Below are 21556 nucleotides of genomic sequence, written 5' to 3' on the forward strand. Positions count from 1 at the left end.
TACATAATAGCACACATTCATCACTCAGATGTCTATTTCATGTTGTGATGTGCTCTTCTGCAATACTTAAGATTTTCCTGTCAGATGTAAATAGACATTTAAAATAAGCGTCTTTAATATGTATATGGTTTATGTAAATCCACTTTAGAGACGTAACGTTAACTTACGTGTCCTTACTGGAGCTCCCCTCTGGTTAGCTATCGTTATACATAATAAAACGTGTTTTTACAGCAAAATCACAACTATACTACACTGTGTAACGTTTTTACACCTTCAACAATTCAACAGTTTACTCTACAGTAGTTCAACACTTGCAATTTTAACACAAGGAACCGTGTTTACTCACATTTGAAAGCACCCGCGTCGCCGATCTCTGCGATGTTTAATAATGACGTATCCTCTCGCGTGGCCTCCTGGGATAGAAGAGTATTCATCGGTCGAGCACTCAAAAATCTGGCCGGAAGCAGTAAGCCATCCGGGAACTTCTCGCCTACTCTTTTGTAAATACCGATGTTTCGAACGTACTGCTTCCTTCACGTACTGTTTTCGCCTACTATATAGTAGGAAAGTAGGCATATTCGAACGCACTTAAGTCCGAATCTCGCGATAATTAGTACGTCACCCAGGTAATTCTCGCCTACTCTTTTGGATTCGAACATAATTTTTCGCTCGCCTACTCTTTTTCCCATACTAAATAGTAGGGAAGTATGCGGTTTCGGACGCAGCCTTGGTCTACACTATCACACTAAACTGCATTTGAGTGTGTTGAAAGTTATAATGTTATTCTATGCGTTTGCTTGTCTGTATGATACTAGCAGTAAGCTAAATGAACATTAGAATAACATACTGATCATATTCTAACATTTCATCATGTTGAGCTATATGACATTGATTAGTTTTATGTACATTTGCTCAGCTGTCTAATAAAGTACATGCAAGACGCCTCTGTCAAGTCGAAGTTTGTGGCATCTCCAAAACACCACGCCGATATTGATCCTCGTTTTAGTTCTCCTTTTGTCCCAAAGTCTGCTTGCCATGGTCCATAATGTTTGAGCGAAAGTGAACATGGACGAGCCATTATTAGGGGTTCAAGCACAAAGTGCTAAAACTTTTGAACTTTTACATTTGGACGGCTACAACAGGGTCATTTAAAAAATGGGCGTGGCAAAATTCACTCGAAAGCCTATAAATCCTAAACGAAAACTCAGAACTTAAAGAAAATTGGTGAGCATATGTGAAATAACATTGTAAACAAGCATGCACAATTTTATGGAGATCGGACCATAGGTGGCGCTATAACTGTTAAAAAAGCTTTGAAAACCATATATTTACTATGTTAAATTGGCTGGAAATGGTCTTTTCCATGTATGACGTCAGTGGTTAAATGGTTGCCAAATAAAACTTAATGTCTTTTTATGCATTTGTGCTTAAAGGCCTTAAATGCTTGAACCCCAATAAATGCTGCTTGCAGCTTTGATTTAAAATTGGAATCTCTCTGAAATTAAAAATCTTTGGGAACTTTTGGGATACTGGAAGTACACAACTGCAGGAAATATATCACACTTTGCAAGTGATTTTTGGTCATTTTATTACAAAAATCTTACATATTCTTGCTTTAAACACCTTACAAGAAAACCAAGACATTTTTTTGCATTTTGATTCCCTGTTAACTGTACTAACAAACTGTCAGAATAATATACCCATTTGTTGACATTTAGCGAGAAACCTTATTTCAAAAATAAAATCTTACGTCAGAGGTTATGTCTACCTTGAACAATAAAGGTGTCCTCCCTTGAGATCTAGCCACACCCTCCAGTGTCATATTGCATCAACCTAAACCATTGTATCATTTAAAGAAATAGTGTATCTTTAATTAAAGACCATTGTCATGCTCAGAAAGTGTTAACCCATTGAGCACAGTAAATCAAACTAAACGGCCCACTTTGCCTGCATTCACCCTACATTTATTTTTAAGAGTGCATTTACTATTGGAAGCTTTGGCCAAAAAGCCTCTGAAAAGACCAAGAAAAAAAACATGGGAATGTTCAGGTTCTGAAATATACTTTAATGTAGGACACATACAAAGAATACACAAGGAAAATCATGATTATCCCATTTGAATCTGCCCTTCCACCATATCCGACTCCCTCATCTTTGACTCTCAGTGCCTTCCTCCACATGGTTTCTTGGGGGGCACTTCAGTCTTCTGCCACAGACTTGGAGTAGTAATACCAATCACACCGAGAGCAATTATCGGTCCAGCATTCCCACTGAGTTTACTCTCCTCATCTGAACCCATTCCCAGATCATCCTCCTTCTCATGAACCGCCACCGCACGTCCCAGAATGGAATAAGGCCCAAAGAGCTTGGCGTCTGGAAGCGTCAGGAACTGCCTTATAACTCCTTTCTCAGAAGCAAAGTTGCCCAGGTCTCCAGGATGATGAGGGTGGTCAACGCCGTTTGGATTATAATGAGGACCAACAGTGATGCTGCCTTGACTGAGGTCTCCATACTGATGGATGTGCATGGCACGCTCTTGACGATCGATGGCAGGCAAACCACGGAGGTTGATTTTCACTTCTAAATCTCCATTGGGGAAGACCTGCTTGAAGAGGATTTGCCCAAAGATCTTTGGCTGGTTACGTGGCAAATTGGGGCTGGGAGTTACTTCACAAGTGGCATAGATGGTGTTGTCGAACTCCACGACTTCCGGCTGTGGAGCTTCGGCAGGCAAACACTCCTCCTTGTGGAACTCTCCTCCTTGTATATGCAGCACCAGCAATATCAGAGGGAATATTAGGATGATTTTCTCCATGTTGATCTTTAAAGCCTACAATGAAAAGTGGATTCAGTGAAATCATGCCATTTGGTTTAAGAACGGAATATTTTTGATAAAAGGTCAAAGCTTTGTTGCAGGGAGCTTTGAGAATGGAAGTTGCATTAGGTAAAATAGCACAACCAGATTAGTTTGCAATGGAAAAACCATACAAGAACCCAGACAGCAACCAGATCCAGCCCACATCTGGGCCGTGTGTAATCCATGTGTACCAGATGTGGGCCGACACCATGTTGCTGTCTAGAAAACTATAATTTTTGAATTGCTATGTAGCCTTGTGAAAATAATAAAATAAAAAATTAGCTTATTGGTATTGGATGTGTACCTGTAGTATCTTGAAATTACACTAATAATAATAATAATAAATAAAAATAAATAAAACTTGCAGATAATAACACAGATGAATTATAAAAAGCCACTTAAGTGTACACACACACTTTCATAAGCGTCACACCTGCCAGCCAAAGTTCCTATGATACAAACCAATGACATACAGGTGGATGTAATCACACTAAAATGAGTCCAGGCAAAGGTTCATGGAAATGGAAAAATGTCTAGGGAGAAGTGCCCTCTCGTGGCCATGATAGGGCTTCTGCTGGCAGGAGTGACATTAAGTACATGTACTCTTAAAAAAAAAAGAAAATAATGCCAAACTAAGAGTTTTACTTTAAAGAACATTATGTTTTGACAATCTTTTTGTTGTGCTTTAAAGTACACTTAATTTGATCTCTTGTAGCCTTCATGTTATTCAATATTAAATATAAAGTTAAGATTTCCTGATTCTGATATTTTTCACAAGGACAGGTAAAATAAAAGACAATATCTATACTTTTGCTTAAACTTTTTTAGTTGTACTAAATCAAGTCAGTTGATGGAGAAAATGGAATGGAGAAAACAAAAACAAAACCAGCCTAAAACAACAAAGGTGCACTACCGTACAGCTGAAAAGTTGTCCTCAATCCGTGTGGAGCCTGAATATTGCAGTCACAAAAATACTACAACACTTAATCCGTGTGCAGTCCTGACCTGGGGTTGAGAGAATGTTCCTTTTGGTTGCTCTTATAGGAACTCATGTTGAGCTACAAGTTAACCATGATAGTCTGTTAGTCACTAATTAAGTTCACCTGTGTTTCATTTAGCTCCCTTTGTTTGCCTGTTTATATATAGCACTCAGTTTATTCAGTTCTTTGTCTTGCATTGCACAATGTGTTCTCCAGTGTTTTGTGTTTATTAAAAGAAGTACTGCTATAGTTTTTTTTTACGATTGCTATGACAGATTTTTCAATACTTTTAACAATTTTCCAAAACTCTTAACACGGTTAGTTAGCACTACATCCCAGGGTTATTATAGTTTTGCATTTTTCATTAGTTTTTATTTTTATTTCGTTTTAACTTTTTGTTTTCAAATTCAGTTTAGTTTTAATTAGTTTTTAAAGTGGGTTTGCTAGTTTAGTTTTTATTTTTTGAAAATGCTTAGTTTTAGTTTAGTTTTTATTAGTTTTAGTGTTAGTTTTAGTCTTTTTTTGTAATTTGGGTTATTTGTCAGGAGTAAGATTCAAAAAGTTCACCCTATACTAAATTTACCCTATACAGTAGGGTGACCACCATCAAACAAACCAAATGTGGGACGATTATACGTTTGTGTGGGACAATGCTGGACATGTTACCAACACTAAAACATAACCTGAAACTGTTATTTAATGCTTATCTAACTTAATAAAAAAAACATTTGTATTCTGCCTTTCAGCTGATAAAAATGCTTTGTTCTTTAGTCCCTTCCAGAAAACACCATTATATCACAATGTAACATTACATGTCTTAATTTGACATGTCATTTAAATTCAACATCACTGAGCCCAAAGGCAGCAGCATCATGCAGATAACTATTTTTGAAACAGTTCTGACCAAGTCCAATTAAAATCCAACAAAATAAATAATGAACTAATAAAATATAAAACATGAAATTAGATCATTGACATGTCTTATAAACCAAAAACTTTCATATTTTTTAGAAAGGATGTGAATCAAAACAACGACAGCTGGCAACAAGTTGATAAATTCTGTTAAATTTTTATTTTAATTGACCGAATTATACATTTGTTTTCTGACAGGGAACACATTGAACGAATCACCGCTCCACATTTTGATTGACAGCCGTCAAAACGTACTAGTGACCGTGTTTACTCCTTTACTTTCAACCTTTGGATAGGATTCAAAAGAAGGCGGTTGTATTTGTAGCCTACTTCTGAGGAAGCGCTGTTAAATATAGGTGAAAAACTACGCCGCAAAAATAATAAAGAAAATGCTTTCTTAAAAAGGCAAAAGAAAGCATGCACGTTTTCTTAATATGATTATTAAAAACCGACAGACTGATGAAAATGCGGGACATTTTCTCAATATGCGACGTGCGGGACAAGGGGTGAAAATGCTGTGCAGTACAACGCAATGCGGGACGGGTGGTCACCCTACATACAGTCAATAGCCTAACAACGTACTCATCTGGATTGAAGCAGCAAACATTCAGTGTAAAAGTGTGCTTTAACAATGTGTGTCAGAACAGATAACACCATGCGGGTTTTGAACATTTGCTCAACTGTCTAATAAAGTACATGCAAGACGTCTCTGTCAAGTCAAAGTTTGCGGCATCTTGAAAACACCACGCCGATATTGATCCTCGTTTTAGTTCTCCTTTTGTCCCAAAGTCTGCTTGCCATGGTCCATAATGTTTGAATGAAACAACTCCATGAGCGTGCCGCTAGACGTAACGCAGTTGTCGCCATGGTTACTATGGCAGTACGAGCGGAAACCAGGGATAACGCGGATATTTATGTCATTGACAGGCGACAAGTGAACATGGACGAGCCATTATTAGGGGTTAAAGCACAAAGTGCTAAAACTTTTGCATTTGGACGGCTATAACACGGTCATTTAGAAAATGGGCGTGGCAAAATTCACTCGAAAGCCTATAAATCCTAAACAAAAACTCAGAACTTAATGAAAATTGGTGAGCATATGTGAAATAACATTGTAAACAAGCATGCACAATTTTATGGAGATCGGACCATAGGTGGCGCTATAACTGTTAAAAAAGCTTTGAAAACCATATATTTCCTATGTTAAATTGGCTGGAAATGGTCTTTTCCATGTATGACGTCAGTGGTTAAATGGTTGCCAAATAAAACTTAAATAAAACCAATAAGTCCTTAAATGCTTGAACCCCGATAAATGCTGCTTGCAGCTTTAATTTAAAATGGGAATCTCTCTGAAATTAAAAATCTTTGGGAACTTTTGGGAGACTGGAAGTACACAACTGCAGGAAATATATCACTCTTTGCAAGTGATTTTTGGTTATTTTATTACAAAAATCATTCATATTTTAGCTTTAAACACCTTACAAGAAAACCAAGACATTTTTTTGCATTTTGATTCCCTGTTAACTGTACTAACAAACTGTCAGAATAATATACCCATTTGTTGACATTTAGCGAGAAAGCTTATAATTTCAAAAATAAAATCTTATGTCAGAGGTTATGTCTACCTTGAACAATAAAGGTGTCCTCCCTTGAGATCTAGCCACACCCTCCAGTGTCATATTGCATCAACCTAAACCATTGTATTATTTAAAGAAATAGTGTATCTTTAATTAAAGGCCATTGTCATGCTCAGAAAGTGTTAACCCATTGAGCACAGTAAATCAAACTAAACGGCCCACTTTGCCTGCATTCACCCTACATTTATTTTTAAGAGTGCATTTACTATTGGAAGCTTTGGCCAAAAAGCCTCTGAAAAGACCAAGAAAAAAAACATGGGAATGTTCAGGTTCTGAAATATACTTTAATGTAGGACACATACAACGAATACACAAGGAAAATCATGATTATCCCATTTGAATCTGCCCTTCCACCATATCCGACTCCCTCATCTTTGACTCTCAGTGCCTTCCTCCACATGGTTTCTTGGGGGGCACTTCAGTCTTCTGCCACAGACTTGGAGTAGTAATACCAATCACACCGAGAGCAATTATCGGTCCAGCATTCCCACTGAGTTTACTCTCCTCATCTGAACCCATTCCCAGATCATCCTCCTTCTCATGAACCGCCACCGCACGTCCCAGAATGGAATAAGGCCCAAAGAGCTTGGCGTCTGGAAGCGTCAGGAACTGCCTTATAACTCCTTTCTCGGAAGCAAAGTTGCCCAGGTCTCCAGGATGATGAGGGTGGTCAACGCCGTTTGGATTATAATGAGGACCAACAGTGATGCTGCCTTGACTGAGGTCTCCATACTGATGGATGTGCATGGCACGCTCTTGACGATCGATGGCAGGCAAACCACGGAGGTTGATTTTCACTTCTAAATCTCCATTGGGGAAGACCTGCTTGAAGAGGATTTGCCCAAAGATCTTTGGCTGGTTACGTGGCAAATTGGGGCTGGGAGTTACTTCACAAGTGGCATAGATGGTGTTGTCGAATTCCACGACTTCCGGCTGTGGAGCTTCGGCAGGCAAACACTCCTCCTTGTGGAACTCTCCTCCTTGTATATGCAGCACCAGCAATATCAGAGGGAACATTAGGATGATTTTCTCCATGTTGATCTTTAAAGCCTACAATGAAAAGTGGATTCAGTGAAATCATGCCATTTGGTTTAAGAACGTAATATTTTTGATAAAAGGTCAAAGCTTTGTTGCAGGGAGCTTTGAGAATGGAAGTTGCATTAGGTAAAAATAGCACAACCAGATTAGTTTGCAACGGAAAACCATAAAAGAACCCAGACAGCAACCAGATCTGGCCCACATCTGGGCCGTGTGTAATCCATGTGTACCAGATGTGGGCCAACACCATGTTGCGGTCTAGAAAACTCTATAATTTTTGAATTGCTATGTACCCTTGTGAAAATAATAAAATAAAAAATTAGCTTATTGGTATTGGATGTGTACCTGTAGTATCTTGAAAGTATAATAATAACAATAACAATAACAATAACAATAATAATAACAACAATAACAATAACAACAATAATAATTGTGCCCTCTGGTGGCCATGATAGGGCTTCTGCTGGCAGGAGTGACATTAAGTACATGTACACTTTTAAAAAAAAAAGTAATGCCAAACTAAGAGTTTTACTTTAAAGTACATTATGTTTTGAAAATCTTTTTGTTGTGCTTTAAAGTACACTTAATTTGATCTGTTGTAGCCTACATGTTATTTAATATTAAATATAAAGTTAAGATTTTCTGATTCTGATATTTTTCACAAGGACAGGTAAAATAAAAGACAATATCTATACTTTTGCTTAAACTTTTTTAGTTGTACTAAATCAAGTCAGTTGATGGAGAAAATGGAATGGAGAAAACAAAAACAAAACCAGCCTAAAACAACAAAGGTGCACTACCGTACAGCTGAAAAGTTGTCCTCAATCCGTGTGGAGCCTGAATATTGCAGTCACAAAAATACTACAACACTTAATCCGTGTGCAGTCCTGACCTGGGGTTGAGAGAATGTTCCTTTTGGCTGCTCTTATAGGAACTCATGTTGAGCTACAAGTTAACCATGATAGTCTGTTAGTCACTAATTAAGTTCACCTGTGTTTCATTTAGCTCCCTTTGTTTGCCTGTTTATATATAGCACTCAGTTTATTCAGTTCTTTGTCTTGCATTGCACAATGTGTTCTCCAGTGTTTTGTGTTTATTAAAAGAAGTACTGCTATAGTTTTTTTTTTTTACGATTGCTATGACAGATTTTTCAATACTTTTAACAATTTTCCAAAACTCTTAACACGGTTAGTAAGCACTACATCCGTCTATGTAACCTATACTATTAACACATTTCTTGTTGCTTTAACACAAAATGCATACAATTAACACAAATTTAAAATGCTTGAACTTCTTTTACACACAAGCTCAAACAAGACCAAAACAATGGATTTTTATTGCCAAATTTACCGATGCTTTAAACAATGTGTGTCAGAACAGATAACACCATGTTCTGAACCTTACAGGCTAAAGTCAAGGTAAACAGCTGTTTATATTGTGAATTGAAACCCAAATATATCCCCTGTATTTTATCCTATTGTTACTGAGAAACAATTATGCAATAATATAAATCACAGCTGATTCCCATCTAGGAAACACACTCAGGTGTTAAGTTTCTTTCAATCGCATGACCATATGGTGTATACTGTAAACGTACATTCTATAAAGCACTCTGAGATGGGTCTTTTTTTATTGAATTTCTGCAGCAAAAGACCTACAGTAAACCCAACAAAACAAAAATGTAGAGAGGCTTCAAAAGAAACTGCAGTGCAAAACACAATCTATGATCAATACAATATACTGTCTGTTGTATAAGGGCATACCTGACACGTATACAATAATGCAGTTTCTGTAATTCCATCTGATGTTAGTGTTTTTATGACATTGTGCTATGATTGACTAAATCTTCCTGTTGGACAGCTATGTTACATATGTTAGTGTTTTAAAAAATGATTTGATTTTGAGACATGTTTGCAGTGTTCTGGTAGGCATAGTGTATTATTGTATTTAGAAAATTAGTGTTGGAGTTTAGTTTACAGTGTGTGATTTTGAGCATGAAATAAACTGTTTTGCCAATTGTGTGTTGTAGGTGTGTTGGTGCGTTAAGAGTTTAGGAAAGTTGTTAAAAGTACTGAAAAACTGTACTTGTCTTTGAAGGCAGAAGTACAAATTTCTGAGGGAATGATTCTTCTATGGCATCGATGTTAAAATCCCCTTTTAGTAGATTGAATGCAGGTAAGGTGGGACACTTGTCATTTACATAGATACAGTACCTAGATGTTTATTTCTTTTTATTACTTTTGTTAACTTTAAGGTCCGACTTTAATATTTAATTTTGAATACAGTTGATATGTGTTATTTGCAAGGTATATACCAATAAACATTTTGAGATCATGCACTCCAGACAAATTTCTTTTCAGGTAATGTGACCCATCCCTAATTTATCAAAAATGATCCTGGATCTTAAAAACACATGATTTATTAACACATCACACAAACATATACCACAGCATATTTAACAGACCCAAAAGCACATAGATGGGCAATGATGAGTAATACTCATCAGTTCACTCAATGCATGTGTAAAGTTCAAAACAACTAGAACATGTTGTGTTGACATGAAATTTTATGAAAGTTGAATATCAGATATCTTAATGAACTCTACAAGATGAACTTAAATTGTGTCCATATTTGAAAGCGTTATATTCTGCATCTACATTTTAATAATAATAATAATAATTCGTTACATTTATATAGCGCTTTTCTGGGTACTCAAAGAGCTTTACATGGAAGGGGGGATATCCTCAACCACCACCAATGTGCAGCATCCATATTGGGCCAGAACGCCCACCACACACCAGCTTAATGGTGGAGAGGAGACAGTGATGAAGCCAATCAGTATATGGGGATGATTAGGAGGCCGTGATGGACAGAGGCCAAGGGGCGAATTTTACACCCCTACTCTTTTTCGAAGGACATCCTAGGACTTTTAATGACCACAGAGAGTCAGGACCTCGGTTTAACGTCTCATTGGAAGGATGGTGCTCTTTGACAGTATAGTGTCCCGATCACTACACTGGGGCGCTAGGACCCACATAGACCACGGGTGAGCACCCCCTGCTGGCCTCACTAACACCTCTTCCAGCAGCAACCTGGTTTTCTCAGGAGGTCTCCCATCCAGGTACTAACCAGGCTTGCTAACCTCTTACAATAACAAAGGTGTAGGTTGATGACGCATAAGCGGAATTATGGAACTTGTCGTCATTGCCAATGAGAGACAGATATCAGAGCCACATGCGAGTCCTGCGGATATAAAGGAATAAGGACATTTCATTCTACTGATCTACCCGCAAGTGCTGAATTAATACTCACAAATACCCCTTTTCCACTAGCATGAACCAGGTGCCAGTTCAGAGCCAGAGCTACAGTATTGCCAGTCCGGAGTTGGTTCGTCTGACGAGCTCTCTAAGATCCGGTTTGCCAAACACAAGGTCACTGTATACATCTCATGTTGCCCAGCAATGCTAGCGTGGCAGCGCCAAACACAAACACACCAGGCTTGTTCGAGATGGTTCGGCTTCTCGCAGACCGATCGGCTCATGACATCAAAGCACGGCGAAAGCAATCCAAAAGCACAAGGACTCGTATGCTCTCCAAACACTCCCGCAGCTCCGATCGGTCCGTGCCGCTCCGATGCATCTCGAACAAGCCTTCCATCAACAATGGAGGTCGTTGCGTTACTATTGATGCTCATGGCTTTGCGAACCGACATCGGCATCCAAACACGGCGAATCCAACGTGTTCGTGCAGCTCGACCATAACTTGCATAGACGGAGATTACAATCAAGCTGTTATTAGCTCGATTAGCTGCTATTTGAGATATGGCGGTCACAAGTTTCTGTTCGTCTTGTTGGTCACGGTAACCCCGTCCCCAGGCCCTGACGCAAGCGGTTCTTACTTCTAGACCAGCAATGTTTTGGTGCTACTTAAGAACCACTTTTCCTGGTTCAGAGCTGGTGCTCTGGGTGTCGAAAAACAAAGAACCCATTTGAAACTAGGCTCTAGCTCTGAACCAGCACCAGCACTGCCTTGGTGGAAAAGGGTTAACAAGTCAGTTTATTTGGTGAATTAAACTTGTGAGGTAACGCAGAGCTGTTTCACTTGGTCTAAACTATCACACTAAACTGCATTTGAGTGTGTTGAAAGTTATAATGTTATTCTATGCGTTTGTTTGTCTGTATGAGACTAGCAGTAAGCTAGATGAACATTAGAATAACATACTGATCATATTCTAACGTTTCATCATGTTGAGCTATATGACATTGATTAGTTTTATGTACATTTGCTCAGCTGTCTAATAAAGTACATGCAAGACGTCTCTGTCAAGTCGAAGTTTGTGGCATCTCCAAAACACCACGCCGATATTGATCCTCGTTTTAGTTCTCCTTTTGTCCCAAAGTCTGCTTGCCATGGTCCATAATGTTTGAATGAAACAACTCCATGAACGTGCCGCTAGACGTAACGCAGTTGTCGCCATGGTTACTATGGCAGTACGAGCGGAAACCAGGGATAACGCGGATATTATGTCATTGACAGGCGACAAGTGAACATGGACGAGTCATTATTACGGGTTAAAGCACGAAGTGCTAAAACTTTTGCATTTGGACAGCTATAACACGGTCATTTAGAAAATGGGCGTGGCAAAATTCACTCGAAAGCCTGTAAATCCTAAACAAAAACTCAGAACTTAATGAAAATTGGTAAACATATGTGAAATAACATTGTAAACAAGCATGCACAATTTTATGGAGATCGGACCATAGGTGGCACTATAACTGTTAAAAAAGCTTTGAAAACCATATATTTCCTATGTTAAATTGGCTGGAAATGGTCTTTTCCATGTATGACGTCAGTGGTTAAATGGTTGTCAAATAAAACTTAGTCTTTTTATGCATTTGTGCTTAAAGGCCTTAAATGCTTGAACCCCGATAAATGCTGCTTGCAGCTTTGATTTAAAATTGGAATTTCTCTGAAATTAAAAATCTTTGGGAACTTTTGGGATACTGGAAGTACACAACTGCAGGAAATATATCACACTTTGCAAGTGATTTTTGGTTATTTTATTACAAAAATCATACATATTCTAGCTTTAAACACCTTACAAGAAAACCAAGACATTTTTTTGCATTTTGAGTCCCTGTTAACTGTAGTAAACTGTCAGAATAATATACCCATTTGTTGACATTTAGCGAGAAACCTTATAATTTCGAAAATAAAATCTTACGTCAGAGGTTATGTCTACCTTGAACAATAAAGGTGTCCTCCCTTGAGATCTAGCCACACCCTCCAGTGTCATATTGCATCAACCTAAACCATTGTATCATTTAAAGAAATAGTGTATCTTTAATTAAAGGCCATTGTCATTCTCTGAAAGTGTTAACCCATTGAGCACAGTAAATCAAACTAAACAGCCCACTTTGCCTGCATTCACCCTACATTTATTTTTAAGAGTGCATTTACTATTGGAAGCTTTGGCCAAAAAGCCTCTGAAATGACCAAGAAAAAAAAACATGGGAATGTTCAGGTTCTGAAATATACTTTAATGTAGGACACATACAAAGAATACACAAGGAAAATCATGATTATCCCATTTGAATCTGCCCTTCCACCATATCCGACTCCCTCATCGTTGACTCTCAGTGCCTTCCTCCACATGGTTTCTTGGGGGGCACTTCAGTCTTCTGCCACAGACTTGGAGTAGTAATACCAATCACACCGAGAGCAATTATCGGTCCAGCATTCCCACTGAGTTTACTCTCCTCATCTGAACCCATTCCCAGATCATCCTCCTTCTCATGAACCGCCACCGCACGTCCCAGAATGGAATAAGGCCCAAAGAGCTTGGCGTCTGGAAGCGTCAGGAACTGCCTTATAACTCCTTTCTCGGAAGCAAAGTTGCCCAGGTCTCCAGGATGATGAGGGTGGTCAACGCCGTTTGGATTATAATGAGGACCAACAGTGATGCAGCCTTGACTGAGGTCCCCATACTGATGGATGTGCATGGCACGCTCTTGACGATCGATGGCAGGCAAACCACGGAGGTTGATTTTCACTTCTAAATCTCCATTGGGGAAGACCTGCTTGAAGAGGATTTGCCCGAAGATCTTTGGCTGGTTACGTGGCAAATTGGGGCTGGGAGTTACTTCACAAGTGGCATAGATGGTGTTGTCGAACTCCACGACTTCCGGCTGTGGAGCTTCGGCAGGCAAACACTCCTCCTTGTGGAACTCTCCTCCTTGTATATGCAGCACCAGCAATATCAGAGGGAACATTAGGATGATTTTCTCCATGTTGATCTTTAAAGCCTACAATGAAAAGTGGATTCAGTGAAATCATGCCATTTGGTTTAAGAACGTAATATTTTTGATAAAAGGTCAAAGCTTTGTTGCAGGGAGCTTTGAGAATGGAAGTTGCATTAGGTAAAAATAGCACAACCAGATTAGTTTGCAATGGAAAAACCATACAAGAACCCAGACAGCAACCAGATCCAGCCCACATCTGGGCCGTGTGTAATCCATGTGTACCAGATGTGGGCCGACACCATGTTGCGGTCTAGAAAACTCTATAATTTTTGAATTGCTATGTACCCTTGTGAAAATAATAAAATTAAAAATTAGCTTATTGGTATTGGATGTGTACCTGTAGTATCTTGAAAGTATAATAATAATAATAATAATAATAATAATAATAATAATAATAATAATAATAATAATAATAACTTGCAGATAATAGCACTGATGAATTATAAAAAGCCACTTAAGTGTACACACGTACACTTCCATAAGCGTCACACCTGCCAGCCAAAGTTCCTATAATACAAACCAATGACATACAGGTGGATGTAATCACACTAAAATGAGTCCAGGCAAAGGTTTATGGAAATGGAAAAGGTCTAGGGAGAAGTGCCCTCTGGTGGTCATGATAGGGCTTCTGCTGGCAGGAGTGACATTAAGTACATGTACACTTTAAAAAAAAAGTAATGCCAAACTAAGAGTTTTACTTTAAAGTACATTATGTTTTGAAAATCTTTTTGTTGTGCTTTAAAGTACACTTAATTTGATCTGTTGTAGCCTACATGTTATTCAATATTAGATATAAAGTTGATGTCTGATATTTTTCACAAGGACAGGTAAAATAAAAGACAAAATCTATACTTTTGCTTAAACTTTTTTAGTTGTACTAAATCAAGTCAGTTGATGGAGAAAATGGAATGGAGAAAACAAAAACAAAACAAGCCTAAAACAACAAAGGTGCACTACCGTACAGCTGAAAAGTTGTCCTCAATCCGTGTGGAGCCTGAATATTGCAGTCACAAAAATACTACAACACTTAATCTGTGTGCAGTCCTGACCTGGGGTTGAGAGAATGTTCCTTTTGGCTGCTCTTATAGGAACTCATGTTGAGCTACAAGTTAACCATGATAGTCAGTTAGTCACTAATTAAGTTCACCTGTGTTTCATTTAGCTCCCTTTGTTTGCCTGTTTATATATAGCACTCAGTTTATTCAGTTCTTTGTCTTGCATTGCACAATGTGTTCTCCAGTGTTTTGTGTTTATTAAAAGAAGTACTGCTATAGTTTTTTTTTACGATTGCTATGACAGATTTTTCAATACTTTTAACAATTTTCCAAAACTCTTAACACAGTTAGCACTACATCCGTCTATGTTAGGGTTATTATAGTTTTGCATTTTTCATTAGTTTTTATTTTTATTTCGTTTTGACTTTTTGTTTTCAAATTCAGTTTAGTTTTAAAGTCTATGTTGCAGGTTAGAGTACCCAGTAAGCCAATGTATAGAAAAATAATGTTGGAACTAGATTTAAATATAAACATATACTTATAAAACGCTATTTAGGCTTCTGGAGTCGTTTTTGTGAGAAATTTTTACTTCCACATTTGAAAATCGCTTAAACCGCCGAACCTGAAGTGACGTAACATGAGGTAGAGCGGTCAAAGTAAATCAACTAGCAAATAGGAAAGCAATGGATCGCAATGACAGCTCAGAAAGCTGGGGGAATTGTAGCCTAAATGTTTACTCGTATGATATATATATAATTTAGGGGTGTAACGGTACGTGTATTCGTACCGAACCGTTTCGGTACAGGGCTTTCGGTTCGGTGCACGTGTGTACCGAATGACTGAATGCAATATTTTGTGTGGGAACATAGGTACATTTTCGTGTTTCCACACGAACATATTAAGTGGCGGAAGTCTCCGCGTTCAGCGCAAATCCCGCCCTGCAGCTGATTCTAATGTTTTTTCCTATTAGACATTCTCTGGTTTTACCCGTGTTTTACCCGTCGTCACTGTAACAATGAAATAGACTGCAGGGCGAAAAAAAGCTTTTCCGCTTCGTGTGCGCCGCCGCACTCTCCGTTCCGTGGGGCGTGTGTGTGTGTGTGTGTGTCGACGACCCGCTGCGCTCTCTGCTCAATGTTCGAGTCCGTGTTTGCGCTGCGCGTTCTGCTCTGTCGTTAACGGCCCAAACACTCCAATCATGTACCGATCACGCACTGGAAAAGCAAAGTCCGCTCAAATAAGGAGAAATTTCTCAGTAGTAACTTAGATTTCTGTTTGCTGAGCTGGTATAGTCATGGTGGCAACAATGGTAAAATGACCTGCTCTGATCACATGCTCTGGTAATAATAGCTTTGTACTATAGCTTTGTACTATAGCTTTGGACTATATTTTATTTTGATAATTATTAAAAAAGTGGAAAAAAAAAATCTTAAATTGATTATGTTGATTGATTATTGAAAAATAATAATACATTAAGATATTTGTTTAATATTTTAATATAGGGCTATTTTCTGTTCCTGCACTGTAATCATAGTTATTTATTTATATTTTTCATTATATTTTATTATTCGATATTGGTTTGAGACTGAGAGTATTTTATTTAGTGGAGAACTTTGCAGCAGTATTTTATTTCTTATTCTTTTTTTATTTTATATCTATTTTATTATATTTTATTAAAAAGTGTTTAAAAAAGTGTAAACAACTTGTTAAAAAAAGTTTATAGTAATAAACAACCTGCAGTTTAATGTTTGCATTTCTTTCCCTTACTGTACCGAAAATAAACCGAACCGTGACTTTAAAACCGAGGTACGTACCGAACCGTGATTTTTGTGTACCGTTACACCCCTAATATTCATATATAATTGATATATATGATGATATCATATATAATTATGAGCCTGATATGAAACCAAGTGAGCTGGACAGGCCAGGGTTAGACAGAACAACGGTGAGTTGTGGTGTGAGGAGAACAGGCCGAGAGAACAGTGTTAGCTTATAGATGTATTCACGTTAGCCGACGATATGTATAACAGTAACACTATGCTCAGATCACAATACTGTACAGATTATCATCATCATGTATCAGGCAATAGCAAAGCTAGTACTTAGACCCATACTTGCATGTGTTGTGTGTGTCAGCCATTAGGAGACAGTTTCCAGAGGAAGATCGACTTTATAAAGGCTTTGAATTGACCCATTTGGTGACAATGAATAAAAAAAAAAAGATCACAATCACAACTGTCTTACTGTATAACAACTTTATATGTAGAAACAGCCAACACAAACATTAAAGTCGGTTTGTACAGATTGAAAATGAATTATAGAACATAATATATTATATTTATAATATTAATAATAATAGTGTCGGCTGCAGACTAATAACAAACACATAAATGCATTACATTACAAGTGTCACATGCCTGTCCTGTCTTGTGTGACACATGGGTGTTTTGTTATTTTGGGCCATGTGCTCATGTCATTGTCTGATCCCTCCCCCTTGTTATCTGATTATTGTTTGAGTTATTCCACCCCTTGGCCCACCTCCCATTTACCTCACAAACTCCCAAGTCCCCAGTCCTCCGATGACCCCTCCGGGGAGAGGGAGGAGGAAGACATGCTCCAGCCCATCTGCCACCTATCCTGAGGTGGAGGAAGGGGCGACAGAGGACCCGACTCCGGTGGTCCCGAGACGGAGGAGGAGAAGGAAGACCTCCTCCATGACTGTTCCGGTGGTCCCTGTTCCGGTGGTCCCTGTTCCGGTGGTCCAGAGTCCGGTGGCTCCTTTTACATGGAGACAACCCCTCGGGCGGCCACGGCAGAGCAAACAGTCCATCGGGCGGAGACGACCCCTCGGGCGGCCACGGCAGAGCAAACAGTCCATCGGGCGGAGACGACCCCTCGGGCGGCCACGGCAGAGCAAACAGTCGATCGGGCGGAGAAGACCCCTCGGGCGGCCACGGCGGAGAAGACCCCTCGGGCGGCCACGGCGGAGAAGACCCCTCGGGCGGCCACGGCGGAGACGACCCCTCGGGGGGCCAGGGCGGAGACGACCCCTCGGGGGGCCAGGGCACAGGAACAGATACCGGCTCAGGAACTGGAACAGACACCACCAGCTCATGAACAGATCCCACCACTCAGGTTCAGGAACAGACACCACCGGCTCAGGAACTGGAACAGACACCACCGGCTCAGGAACTGGAACAGACACCACCGGCTCAGGTACTGGAACAGACACCACCGGCTCAGGTTCAGGAACAGACACCACCAGCTCAGGAACTGGAACAGACACCACCGGCTCAGGAACTGGAACAGACACCACTGGCAGCCACGGCTCAGGCTCAGGAACAGACACCACCGGCTCAGGAACAGACACCACCGGCTCAGGCTCAGGAACAGACACCACCGGCTCAAGCTCAGGAACAGACACCACCGGCTCAGGCTCAGGAACAGACACCACCGGCTCAAGCTCAGGAACAGACACCACCGGCTCAGGCTCAGGAACAGACACAGGCTCGACGGCGTGACGTGGACAGGCTCGGCGGCGGCCATCTTGTCCGAAGACACAGGCTCGGCAGGTGTGACGTGAACAGGCTCGGCGGCGACCATCTTGTCCGAAGACACAGGTTCGGCAAACGTGACGTGAACAGGCTCGGCGGCGGCCATCTTGTCCGAAGACACAGGCTCGGAAGGCGTGACGTGAACAGGCTCTGTGGCGGCCATCTTGTCCGAAGACACAGGCCCGGCAGACGTGACGTGAACAGTCTCTGTGACAGCCATCTTGTCCGAAGACACAGGCTCGGCAGACGTGATGTGAACAGTCTCTGGCTGGGCAGACGTGACGTGAACAGTCTCTGGCTGGGCAGACGTGACGTGAACAGTCTCTGGCTGGGCAGACGTGACGTGAACAGTTTCTGGCTGGGCAGACGTGACGTGAACAGTCTCTGGCTGGGCAGACGTGACGTGAACAGTCTCTGGCTGGGCAGACGTGACGGATCGCTGGGGTGGTGCAGGCAGTGCGAGCAGCTCGGGCGGGGCCTGTAGAGCATGACGCCTGGGCGGCGCGGGCAGAGCAAGACGCCTGGGCAGTGTGTCAGGGACGGCAGTCACCTCCGGGATGGTCTCCGTGTTAGGAGCCACCGGACTCAGGACCACCGGAACAGGGACCACCGGAACAGTCATGGAGGAGGTCTTCCTTCTCCTCCTCCGTCTCGGGACCACCGGAGTCGGGTCCTCTGTCGCCCCTTCCTCCACCTCAGGATAGGTGGCAGATGGGCTGGAGCATGTCTTCCTCCTCCCTCTCCCCGAAGGGGTCATCGGAGGACTGGGGACTTGGGAGTTTGTGAGGTAAATGGGAGGTGGGCCAAGGGGTGGAAGACCACCCTCCCATCCGTGATGGTAAATGTACCCCACAAACTGCCAGAATAACAATATCCCCAGCATTCCCATCTCCCAGGCAGGCACAGGCATATTAAGGCTGGTGTTTAAAATGTCCTTGAGCTCTGCGTCGCTGATGTTGAGCCCCTCCACTACAACCACAAACTGGTGAGCAAACTCCTTTATGCTGGCATTGCCTTGTTGAAGGGAAAGGAGTTTGCCACGTTGGTCCACTTGTTGAGCGGAGGGGCAGGGAGATGGGAAAAGGAAGATGCCCATTTCTTCTGCTGAGTCCTCAGATGGTCGGTTCGTTCTGTCACGGTTGTGTGAATGCAAAAAGGTGTGAGGACTCATGTGCAGGATAATTGATATTTATTATAAAAGAAATACTAAACATAAAACAAAACCCACGAGGGGGAAAACATAACTTAATAAATAACAAAACACCCATGTGTAGCACAAGACAGGACAGGCATGTGACAACAAGTTTATGTAGGATATGTTAATGAATTAAATTAAGACAAGGCACATTTTGTAAAGCAGATGTACAATAAGTGATCTCTGACGGATCTGTGAGCGTCATGTTTCCCACTGGCGGCCGAACCACATGCCGACGGCGGACCGGGCGACCCGATGGAGCCGGGACAGTGTGCACATATTGCCGGGATTATAATCATTCGGTCTATAGTGAACGCTACACACTACCGCGTTTTTCAAAGCAGAAGCAGAAGTGAAGTCCCGTCTCTTACCCGGCACAAAACGCACACTGGCACGGAAGATTGCACCGTCCTTTTTCTTATTCGGAAACCTGTGGACTCGATGTCCTGACAGGCCATAATTCACATTCATTTACCACGACGATGATTAATTGAAATACAATAAGCACAGAAAACACACTGAATCATGACCGCTCCAACTGAATACCAACCTATCTCTGCACTGAGCGAACGCAGATCCAAACGACTACCTCAGGTGACGCCATATGACGCGATGGTGAAAAAAAGCGGATTTTTGAAAAAAGGATTTTTCAACACGGTCAAGGAAACAGTCACGTTTTCTATTAAATTTGTGCCCTTATGTCTTGCAAAACTATTTTTAATCCTGCATTTACTTTTCATATGGTATTTTCATACAAGGTTATATTAATACAAAAAAAAAAAACCTGCAACATGGGCTTTAATTAGTTTTTAAAGTGGGTTTGCTAGTTTATTTTTTATTTTTTGAAAATGCTTAGTTTTAGTTTAGTTTTTATTAGTTTTAGTGTTAGTTTTAGTCTTTTTTTGTAATTTGGGTTATTTGTCAGGAGTAAGATTCAAAAAGTTCACCCTATGCTAAATTTACCCTATACAGTAGGGTGACCACATCAAACAAACCAAATGTGGGACGATTATACGTTTGTGTGGGACAATGTTGGACATGTTACCAACACTAAAACATAACCTGAAACGGTTATTTAATGCTTATCTAACTTAATAAAAAAAAACATTTGTATTCTGCCTTTCAGCTGATAAAAATGCTTTGTTCTTTAGTCCCTTCCAGAAAACACCATTATATCACAATGTAACATTACATGTCTTAATTTGACATGTCATTTAAATTCAACATCACTGAGCCCAAAGGCAGCAGCATCATGCAGATAACTATTTTTGAAACAGTTCTGAACAAGTCCAATTAAAATCGAATTATCCATTTGTTTTCTGACAGGGAACACATGGAACGAATCACCGCTCCACATTTTGATTGACAGCCGTCAAAACGTACTAGTGACCGTGTTTACTCCTTTACTTTCAACCTTTGGATAGGATTTAAAAGAAGGCGGTTGTATTTGTAGCCTACTTCTGAGGAAGCGCTGTTAAATATAGGTGAAAAACTACGCCGCAAAAATAATAAAGAAAATGCTTTCTTAAAAAGGCAAAAGAAAGCATGCACGTTTTCTTAATATGATTATTAAAAACCGACAGACTGACATTTTCTCAATATGCGACGTGCGGGACAAGGGGTGAAAATGCTGTGCAGTACAACGCAATGCGGGACGGGTGGTCACCCTACATACAGTCAATAGCCTAACAACGTACTCATCTGGATTGAAGCAGCAAACATTCAGTGTAAAAGTGTGCTTTAACAATGTGTGTCAGAACAGATAACACCATGCGGGTTTTGAACATTTGCTCAACTGTCTAATAAAGTACATGCAAGACGTCTCTGTCAAGTCAAAGTTTGCGGCATCTTGAAAACACCACGCCGATATTGATCCTCGTTTTAGTTCTCCTTTTGTCCCAAAGTCTGCTTGCCATGGTCCATAATGTTTGAATGAAACAACTCCATGAGCGTGCCGCTAGACGTAACGCAGTTGTCGCCATGGTTACTATGGCAGTACGAGCGGAAACCAGGGATAACGCGGATATTATGTCATTGACAGGCGACAAGTGAACATGGACGAGTCATTATTAGGGGTTAAAGC

At 40.5% G+C, this 21556-nt stretch overlaps 3 protein-coding genes across 9 annotated transcripts; all 3 read right to left on the reverse strand.

Moving 5' to 3' along the window:
- Window positions 1–2040: 2040 nt before the first annotated feature.
- On the reverse strand, window positions 2041–3969 carry LOC308694197 (extracellular superoxide dismutase [Cu-Zn]-like). Of its 2 annotated transcripts, none has more exons than XM_081371582.1 (2): window positions 3776–3969; window positions 2041–2830 (listed from the first exon to the last, which is right to left on the reverse strand). In XM_081371582.1, exon 2 carries the CDS (start codon window positions 2813–2815, stop codon window positions 2162–2164), a length of 654 nt encoding a protein of 217 aa, XP_081227708.1. In that variant the 5' UTR covers window positions 2816–2830; window positions 3776–3969; the 3' UTR covers window positions 2041–2161. The 2 variants fall into 2 exon arrangements, with proteins under 2 accessions (XP_081227708.1, XP_081227709.1); XM_081371583.1 differs by having other exon boundaries at window positions 2047–2830; window positions 3771–3886.
- Window positions 3970–6651: 2682 nt separating this feature from the next.
- LOC308690276 (extracellular superoxide dismutase [Cu-Zn]-like) lies at window positions 6652–8423 on the reverse strand. Of its 2 annotated transcripts, none has more exons than XM_081364659.1 (2): window positions 8230–8423; window positions 6652–7436 (listed from the first exon to the last, which is right to left on the reverse strand). In XM_081364659.1, the coding sequence occupies exon 2, from the start codon at window positions 7419–7421 to the stop codon at window positions 6768–6770; it is 654 nt and encodes a 217-aa protein (XP_081220785.1). In that variant the 5' UTR covers window positions 7422–7436; window positions 8230–8423; the 3' UTR covers window positions 6652–6767. The 2 variants fall into 2 exon arrangements, with proteins under 2 accessions (XP_081220785.1, XP_081220786.1); XM_081364660.1 differs by having other exon boundaries at window positions 6653–7436; window positions 8225–8423.
- A 4516-nt stretch (window positions 8424–12939) lies between these two features.
- Window positions 12940–14900, reverse strand: LOC308694529 (extracellular superoxide dismutase [Cu-Zn]-like). Of its 5 annotated transcripts, none has more exons than XM_081372116.1 (2): window positions 14689–14900; window positions 12940–13729 (listed from the first exon to the last, which is right to left on the reverse strand). In XM_081372116.1, exon 2 carries the CDS (start codon window positions 13712–13714, stop codon window positions 13061–13063), a length of 654 nt encoding a protein of 217 aa, XP_081228242.1. In that variant the 5' UTR covers window positions 13715–13729; window positions 14689–14900; the 3' UTR covers window positions 12940–13060. The 5 variants fall into 5 exon arrangements, with proteins under 5 accessions (XP_081228242.1, XP_081228243.1, XP_081228244.1 ...); XM_081372117.1 differs by having other exon boundaries at window positions 12946–13729; window positions 14684–14886; XM_081372118.1 differs by having other exon boundaries at window positions 12946–13729; window positions 14776–14882.
- Between the last annotated feature and the right edge of the window lie 6656 nt (window positions 14901–21556).

The sequence above is a fragment of the Scardinius erythrophthalmus genome (genome assembly GCF_964197995.2).
Source record: "Scardinius erythrophthalmus genome assembly, chromosome: 1".
Classification (NCBI taxonomy): domain Eukaryota; kingdom Metazoa; phylum Chordata; class Actinopteri; order Cypriniformes; family Leuciscidae; genus Scardinius; species Scardinius erythrophthalmus.